Source organism: Pinus tabuliformis, chromosome 3_1, assembly GCF_031772625.1.
Source record: "Pinus tabuliformis cultivar Carrire ecotype Pingquan chromosome 3_1, CPIR1, whole genome shotgun sequence".
Classification (NCBI taxonomy): domain Eukaryota; kingdom Viridiplantae; phylum Streptophyta; class Pinopsida; order Pinales; family Pinaceae; genus Pinus; species Pinus tabuliformis.
Genome location: NC_142301.1, coordinates 949,313,807 through 949,322,174, shown reverse-complemented (window position 1 = coordinate 949,322,174; position 8,368 = coordinate 949,313,807). Strand labels below are relative to the sequence as shown.

The window sequence follows — 8,368 nt, the reverse complement described above, 5'->3', positions numbered from 1 at the left end:
GAATATTATCAGAATGGCGCAGTAGAATATGGCCTACCTAAAGATCACTTCATTGGAAGAACGGATCTCAGGGTGGAAGGAAAGGCAGATAACTAGTTCGGCCATTATGCGAAGGAGTGTCCGAATGGTAGGGACACATCACTTGATGATTATAACAATCATTCCAGGGACATCTTCAATGATCAAAGGATGACAGGTAATGCAGGTCATCAAGGAAATGGCCTACTCTTCAAAGAAAGCAATGAACTCCATGTATGAAGAATCAAATGTTGTTTATGATAAGATAAAGAAGCGTTATATTGTATTGGCCCTCTCCTTCAAATTGTTTGGGAATCTTGCTTATTGATTGTAGTGCTTCAAGGAACTTCATCGGATAGACAGGTGCACTCTCTAATTTGGTAGAGATGGAAAGAATCGTGGGATTATACTTGGAGCTAATGCCACCTATCCCGGAAAGGGTGTAGGGAATGTTAACCCTCAATTGAATGAGGGTAACTTGATTCATTTACAAAATCTCTTTTATGTGCCTAATCGCAAGAAGAACATGGTGTCCATCTCGGAAATGGAAGTCAAAGGTTTCAGGGTGGCATTCAGTGATGGAAAGGTACGTGTTAAAAAAAAATAGAATTTTCAAAGATGCTTTTTCTCATGGGTTCTGGGTTGAAAATTTGTATCAAGTTGCAGGATGGTCCATTGGGGATCATGTCAATTGAAATATCGCATCTATAACATTGGAGGTCTACCTATGGAGCCCTACCCGATGTGAGTCAGATGGTGATAGGGATGTCTGAATTCAAGTAGAGCATGAAGGTACATGTCTGAGATGTAACGAAGGAAAATCTTATAAGGGGACCATTCCCCTCATGCAACAAGTCCATAGGTTTGGAACACCCCGAGGAGTTTGAGATTCATGATCGGGAATCTCATGTATACAGGTGGAAGAAAAACCTCTATGGCTTGAAGAAAAACACCCCTGGTGTAGTATGAGAGGATTGATAGCTGTCTGATGAAGCTGAGATTCACTAGGAGTGAAACCGATCCAAACCATTACCCGAAGGTTGTGGATGATAGGCCTCTCATACCGGCACCTTAGGAGGACGACCTATTTCTGACACGCGCAGACCCTCTCATTTGCAGAAGTAAGATGGAGTTGGATTCCGGATGTGGAATGATAAACTGCAAGCCTGTGATGTAATGCCCCACTTAAATCTTATCTTGCAAATTTTGTTAATGTTTACATTATCTGAAAATATTGAGAAATATTGGTATAATATAAAATTCATGATTTCTATTATTCAAATTCCCAACTTGCCTTCTCAAATTGAATCTTAGGAAGGATATGGTCTCCTTCCATTATTTCAAATAATATATGTATTCATCTCACATTCCCCAATGTACCCTCACATTTACTAGGGAGAAGACATGGTCCTCTCCATTTAATTACATCTCACATTCTTCAATGTACCCTCACATTTACTTGGGAGAAGACATGGTCCTCTCCAACTCATTATCAATATATATATTCATCTCACATTCCCCAATGTACCCTCACATTTACTAGGGAGAAGACATGGTCCTCTCCATTTGATTACATCTCACATTCCCCAATGTATCCTCACATTTACAAGGGGAAGAAATAGTCCTCTCCATTTAATTATCAATATATATATATATATATATATTCATCTCACATTCCCAAATGTACTTTCAGATTTACTTGGGAGAAGACATGGTCCTCTCCCATTAATTTCCCAATTTTATATTCATGTCACATTTCCAAATGTACTCCTAGCTTTACTTGGGAGAAGGGAAGTCAACTGTAAGGATGGATGAGAAGTTAATGACATTAATGAGGGGTGGTTGAGATGGAGAAGAGAGGGAGGGTATAAAAAGGGAAGGGGGAAGGGAGAAAAGGGGAGGTTGGGTCTTGCTTATGATTGTGGGGTTGGCTGTGATTTGAGGACTTGTTGTGTTTTTGGAGACCTTAGGAACCTGTGGAGGTTTCTTGGGTTTTTGAGAGGAGGGAAATATTGTTATCTTGGTTTGAATCATTCATCTTAGACACACACACTACATCTGGTTGGACTTGGGCTCGGAGGGCTAGGGAACCTGTGGAGGTTTCTTGGGCTAGGGATTATTTCCTAGTTGGCTGGGAGGTAAATCCAGTTGGGTCTGTTAAGAGGAGCGTTCAGCAGGAGCAGCAGGACAAAGACATCTCCACCAGCCACTGGTACAGGTATTCCTCCATAGATTACTCATGTAAATTTTATTAGAATTTAAATGGTAAAACTTTATTTGTCCAAAAGTCTTGTAAGTAAGTAGACTACTGCCTCTTATTGCGTTTATTTTTTTTTAGAAATAGATCAGTTAGCAGACCCTAGGACAGGGCTCTTACACATGGTATCAGAGCCAGGTTCAAAATCTAGACCCAAAGCCCACTAAACCCCAAATACCGCTAGAAGGAGGGCTTGAACCTCCAACCTTGTAGCGGTTAAGTTGTTGTGGTTAACAGCCTTTACCCATCAGAGCATCTTAATTTTGGTGCTTAGCAACAACCCCATTAGGGCATCTTAATTCTGGTGCATGTAATATTAAAGAAATGAAATAAAGGGCCAACTTATTGATCCTCCTAATAATGACGTGGAGGCGTAGTAAGAGGGGTCTCTAACCAGAAGTCAATGGCGGCCTGCGAATGAAAGTGGGTGTAAGGCGGACGAGTTGAATAACCAAACATTGCATTGCAGACACGCATTGCAGAAGGATATGGCATCAGTGCGTCCATCCCATTTCTTCTTATGGCTATGTCTATTGCCTTTCTATTTCTCAGACGCAGAAGCCCATGGTCACGGATCGGCTCTTAACGTGACTCTGTTTAGGTAGATTTAGGGTTTATAGATAGAGAACCCTATGTATATGCTCATTCTCGTGGTGTATACGTTTATGATTTGTTGGTATGTGTTTTTGATTTGTATTCTGGCTGAGAAAACTTTGTCCCTGTGTATACATACTCTTTTTTTCGTATGGCTATTTTTGTTTTAACTTCTGTTGTGGATAAATTATCCGCTAAGGCCCCGGTGCAGAAGAAAATAGAAGAAATGGAGTTGCAAACCCTGCACGGGTTACTTGAAGAGGGGTAAGAAGAGCAACATAAAGGAATGTCGTAGGTTTTGTAACCTCTATGGACCGTTTTTAGGGGGAATTTACAGAGGTGGATTTCTTGGTTTTGATTTTGAACGATTTCGTTCGGATTTTAGTGTTTGGGGTTTTGATTTCAACTGGTTGTTTTCGTCCGAGTCAGGGGTTGATTCCGGTTTGGCATTTTCTTGGAAGGTGATGTAGTTCGAATGCCCTTATGGAGCCCGGGGACGTGACAGAGAGTTATACATTGTGCATTTCAGCTTGTATATGATTTCTGTGGTTATTTCTGTCGGTGTTGAATGTTTTGGTTAAGAGTTGCAGGTAATTTGAGAGTCCTGGTCCTGGTCAAAATGCTTTTGGATATTGAAATGTTCCCCATATATCTGATGCAATGTATGAGCGATGGACGTGCTTGGCTTTCCATGTACAAGCTTTGCACTGGCTTTCCATTACTTGATAGGGCTGAATACCTTATGCATTCCTTCAAAATGAATATTTAAACTCGTGTTAACAATATTTTTCCCTTCTTTCCAAATTGGAATAAATAGATTAAGTAATATGTCAACTTGGCTAGAAAATACTATCAGATAGTTTAGGGGTGCCTTTAATTTAATTCCTGAGAGCAAATTGGCTTGGGTGTCTCTAATCAACATTCCAAATGTATTTCCTGACTAAATTATCTTCATACTCTATTAGAACTTTAGAACATAGGGCCAACATTCTCAAGAAAGTTCAGGGGAGGTTACTTTTAGATTTTGTGAATGATATCCATCTATGCCTCTATTCCATACAACTTGAAAATGCCAAAATGGTATGCTGTAGAAAGTATCAAGAAAAAAAGCATTAAGCTAAAGGGACCAAGGACATTCTATTTATGAGTTATTTGAATGTTGGCTTCTAGGAGTTGTACAATTGACCTTAATGCACAATTGACCTTAATGCTCCATACGGCTCTAGTTCATATAAATAGTATTTGAATCTGATTGTAAAGAGGAAAAATGTTTGCATCTCTAACAGCATGTCAAATCTGTGACCTATATTATGCTTAATTTCAAATTCTCCTTTAAAATTAGATAATCTAGCTTCTATTTTCACCTACGGGCCGAATTTTCTTCTCTTTGTATCATTTTTTATCTATTGGAATGTCAATGGGTGTGCAATCCTTTTTGTCTAAATTTCAAACGGCTCTTGGTATAAGCATCATATCATCTTTTGTTTCCTCAAGTGGACCTCATTTGAGGCTATTGTAGTATTGTACAAACTTTCTCACCTGCAAGTTTCAAGCAACAAGCATTATATCAACTTTTTTTTGTTCCATTAGTTGTTTTAACTTTTTATCAAATGGAGCCTATTAGAAACCCTCAAATTTCCAAGGGGGTTCATCAAAACACATCTATTTGAAAACAACATCTGGCAGACTGACCTTGTCGCCCTTTTCTTTCAAGGGGATTGAGAGTGCAAGTTGCACAAAGATTTCAAGAATATTATCATAGGGAGCAAGGGTTCATTTCCTGAGAATTTATCCGCAGGTCAAGAGTTGTTTTCTCAACCATCATCTCTGTGATGAATTAGCTCTCCACACTCAGTCATTAGGGGCACCCATTATTATATCAAATAGAAGAAACAATACCGCTATTAGAAATTTTAGGAAGATTGTCAGCAGAATTGGCTGTTTATTACTTAAGGATGGCATTCATCATCATGTGTACCATTTCACATTCACCGGTGTCATGGTACCCAACAGACCTCTGTTTTGGAACCTGGAACACAGGAAAGTTTGAACATTCACCCAATCATGCTTTCTGTAGAGAATAGCATTGTAATATGATGAGCTATAGATGAGGGCCAACAAAAGGTCATATGAGAATTTCACATGGATTAAAAGAGGGTACTTGAAGCCTGAGGCAGTTTATCCCTCTTTGAAGTGATACTTCATTCCAATAAAATGTGAAGCTATCTTTTTCTAATGAGTCGCAACTTGTTAGCCTTTAAAGCTTTATTAAGCTCATGTGCAACAACTGTTCCTAACTAGATTCCAGGGTAAATTGGCATTTGGCGGCACCCTTTCTCTTGCATAGCTTTCATTTTGCTGTAAAAATGGCCAAGTTCCTCAGTTAGCCTTGCATCTCTCAAAGTGTAATTGTAGTTGTAATCTCCCTAATATTCCATGTCATACATGGGTTTTCTTACCAGACCACAACTAAAACATGTCTTCACCAATTTTGGATAGAGTATAGCAACACATTACTTGCAATAGAGCATCTATCAATTTCCCATGTTTGATGAAGACACAAAAACACACTATCTTTCCAATATCCAATTTTATTAAAAAGACCAAGGACAGAGAGAGCATATTAATATTTGTTAGAGCCTAGAGGTTCATTAGGATAACTCCACTTCATTAGGTTCATTAGAGTTTTCATTAAGGATGAAATTTAGCAAGGACCAAAATTGGCCTAAATGAAAAAAAAATATAACATAATTTCAACACCCTGATTAACTATATATATATATATATATGCAACTAAATAACAGTGGTGGTATATGAAGAGCACTATACCATGATTCAAATTCATGAAGGGACGTGAAAATTTGAGGGAGGATGAAATTTAGCAATGACCAAAGCTCTCCCAGGTTATTATGCAATGGAGTACCAGTCAATAGCAATGTATTATCAACAGGTAACATCTTCAGGTGTCTTAGCAACTTGCAATTGAAATTCTTCAGCCGATGTCCCTAACACACAAACAAACCTCCAGTCAGATTCCCAGACAAACGATGCCAATCAAAAATATATAAATTGATGAAAAGCTACTTTCCAGTTTACCTCATCAACAACAAGATATTTCCACTTGTATCGAGCCAAAACCTTATAATCATTCAACGCCACATCATAAGATGTGATAACAACAGGGAATGTTGGGCCCATTGTTACGGGCATATACTTGATCCTCAACTCAGCTCGTTCTTTCTTTGATCCATGATAAAGGAGCACACTCATGCTTGGAACAAATCTACACGAGAATGCAATTAGTTAATAACAAATGGTCTCAACTTAAACGCAACCTCATATAGGCACAATAAGTAGATAACTAACAACCTGTTAAATTCATTCACCCAATTTGAGAGAGTAGAAAGAGGAGCAACTATCGAGAAAGGTCCATGTATTCCCATTCCCTTCAGATGTGCAAGGAATCCAATAGTCTGAATAGTCTTTCCAAGACCCATTTGATCAGCAAGAATTCCATTAAGACCATTCTGCCATAGTGAAATCATCCACTTCACCCCCTTTCATTTGATAAGATCTGAGCCTCCCTCCAATTAATAAGGGTACGAGTTCCATCTGTTCTTTCCAAAGCCTCTCTTCCTCAGTTAAATTATCAGAACCTTCCTCAGTTTTCTCTTCCTTGCAACTAACAAGCATTGCCTCAACTACTATTCTTGCTTGCTTGCGGGCCTGATAGTCATAAATAAGAATCAGAGAGTTAGGACTAGTATGCTAGATCCTATTATGCATGGAAGAAAAAACAGTTTCACTTTTACTTCTATATTTATTATATTTTCCATTTTAGCTTGCAAATATTACAAGGTTTCTATTTTCTATTCTATTGATGATTCAGGTGTAAACATTCCACCTCGATGACCAACTCCCAACCATGAGATGTCATCCACTACCTTGCAAAATTTCATAAGAAACCAGATGCCTTCCACAAAAATGATCATACAAATATTCTTTCAGAGAAGATATCAAAGAAAAAAAAAATGGAAGAAAGGTCGAACATATTTTCAATTAGTAGGCTTTTGGTGTGCATAAAACATATTAGACATGAAATATATCTTTTAATTGGAAAAGCAGAGGACACTCACTGAACTAAAATAATTAATCATAGGGTACTCACATAATATCACAAGAAATTGAACATCTATGTCAATTTAGCACTTAGACATTTGTTGAAGGACAAAAGTAAGGCGATACTTGAGATGAGTTAAAATTACCACATTACGAACAACAGTTGATTTTCTTTTGCGAGATCTTTTTTGCATTAGTCCCTTGAGTTGATTGTGCATTGTCATCTGCACCTGCATACTGAGCACAGGGATTAAAAACTTAGAAAATGGCCAAGATACATTGAGAAACAACAAATAAAAGAAGCCTTGGTAAAACTTACAGAAGTCATGTCATCCATCTTTTCCAGTAGAAACTTTGTATACATCTCAGTCTGATTCAGAAGTTCATCCAATTTGCTAAACATGGAATCATTCATTTCTAAAGTTTCACTCTTGATTGATATTTCCATTTCTGCACCCTGGTGTTTCAAACGTGCTTCTTCAAGTCTTTTCTCCTCCTCGACCATTTCCTTTGTAATTACTGATTCTGCATCTCCTCCATTCATAATCTTTTCTTCTTCAGGTATTTTCTCCTCTTCAACAATTTCCTCCTTAATTATTGTCATTTGAAAATTCTCTACATTGAGTGGTATTTCATTGTTCTCTCCTCGCACTTCAACTCCAGTAAATTTTTGCTGTTTATCAGAATATTAATGTCAAATCCCTATGTCTTCCGTATGCACAAAAATTAGGAATGTGCCAAGAATTTGACATGAACATTAAAGCGCCACATAGATAATAGAGAACTTAAATCCCTATCTAATTTTATCAATACAGTGAGGTTGGATTTACCTCTTCCAAAACAGATATAAATGCCTCTGCATCTTCTCCATTTACAGCCTTTTCTTCTTCGACTATTTTCTCCTCTTCAGCCATTTCCTTTGTAATTACTGAAATTTGGCCATTCTCTAAGTTGAGTGGTTTCACATTATCCTCTCTTTGGAGATGCACTTCAATTCCGGTACATGTTTGCTGTTTATCATACTAATGATGTCAAACCCCAGTACTGTTTGTGTGCACAAAAATTATGAACCAGCTAATAACTTGACATGAATGTTGAAATAGATAAAAAGAAACGTGAGAAAAAGATAAATGATGAATAGATTTCACAAAAGGAGAAATGAACCCAATTGAATGCAAAGGGATACTACCTTGCATGGTGCTTAAGGAACTACAAAAAATATATATTAAATCTCATTAAACAATAAGGTTGGATTACCTCTTTTTTCCAAACAGAAACTAGTGACTCTCTGTCTCCTCCATTCATAGGCCTCGCCACCTTAACCTCCATTTCTTACTTCTGCTCAAAGTTCAAAGAAATTAGAGCAGAATAATGAAGTTC

At 37.7% G+C, this 8,368-nt stretch overlaps 2 protein-coding genes across 2 annotated transcripts; both read right to left on the bottom strand.

Moving 5' to 3' along the window:
• Positions 1-4,837: 4,837 nt before the first annotated feature.
• LOC149190917 (chromatin remodeling protein DDM1-like) lies at positions 4,838-6,414 on the bottom strand. Its single transcript, XM_089410620.1, has 4 exons — positions 6,239-6,414; positions 5,966-6,152; positions 5,699-5,874; positions 4,838-4,898 (listed from the first exon to the last, which is right to left on the bottom strand). Exons 1-4 carry the CDS (start codon positions 6,412-6,414, stop codon positions 4,838-4,840), a joined length of 600 nt encoding a protein of 199 aa, XP_089266746.1.
• A 724-nt stretch (positions 6,415-7,138) lies between these two features.
• Positions 7,139-7,998, bottom strand: LOC149190916 (uncharacterized). Its single transcript, XM_089410619.1, has 3 exons — positions 7,819-7,998; positions 7,308-7,661; positions 7,139-7,225 (listed from the first exon to the last, which is right to left on the bottom strand). Exons 1-3 carry the CDS (start codon positions 7,900-7,902, stop codon positions 7,139-7,141), a joined length of 525 nt encoding a protein of 174 aa, XP_089266745.1. The 5' UTR covers positions 7,903-7,998.
• Positions 7,999-8,368: the final 370 nt, after the last annotated feature.

Excerpts from the sequence above, each read along its gene's own strand:
- LOC149190917 (XM_089410620.1), bottom strand. The coding sequence starts at position 6,414 with ATGATTTCACTATGGCAGAATGGTCTTAATGGAATTCTTGCTGATCAA. Across the intron at positions 5,875-5,965 it reads AATATCTTGTTGTTGATGAG|GGACATCGGCTGAAGAATTT; the intron begins GTAAACTGGAAA and ends TTTGTGTGTTAG. Across the intron at positions 4,899-5,698 it reads CTTCATGAATTTGAATCATG|GTTCCAAAACAGAGGTCTGT; the intron begins GTATAGTGCTCT and ends CCTGTGTTCCAG.
- LOC149190916 (XM_089410619.1), bottom strand. The coding sequence starts at position 7,902 with ATGGCTGAAGAGGAGAAAATAGTCGAAGAAGAAAAGGCTGTAAATGGA. Across the intron at positions 7,662-7,818 it reads TTATATCTGTTTTGGAAGAG|CAAAAATTTACTGGAGTTGA; the intron begins GTAAATCCAACC and ends TCTGATAAACAG. Across the intron at positions 7,226-7,307 it reads AGATGGATGACATGACTTCT|TATGCAGGTGCAGATGACAA; the intron begins GTAAGTTTTACC and ends CCCTGTGCTCAG.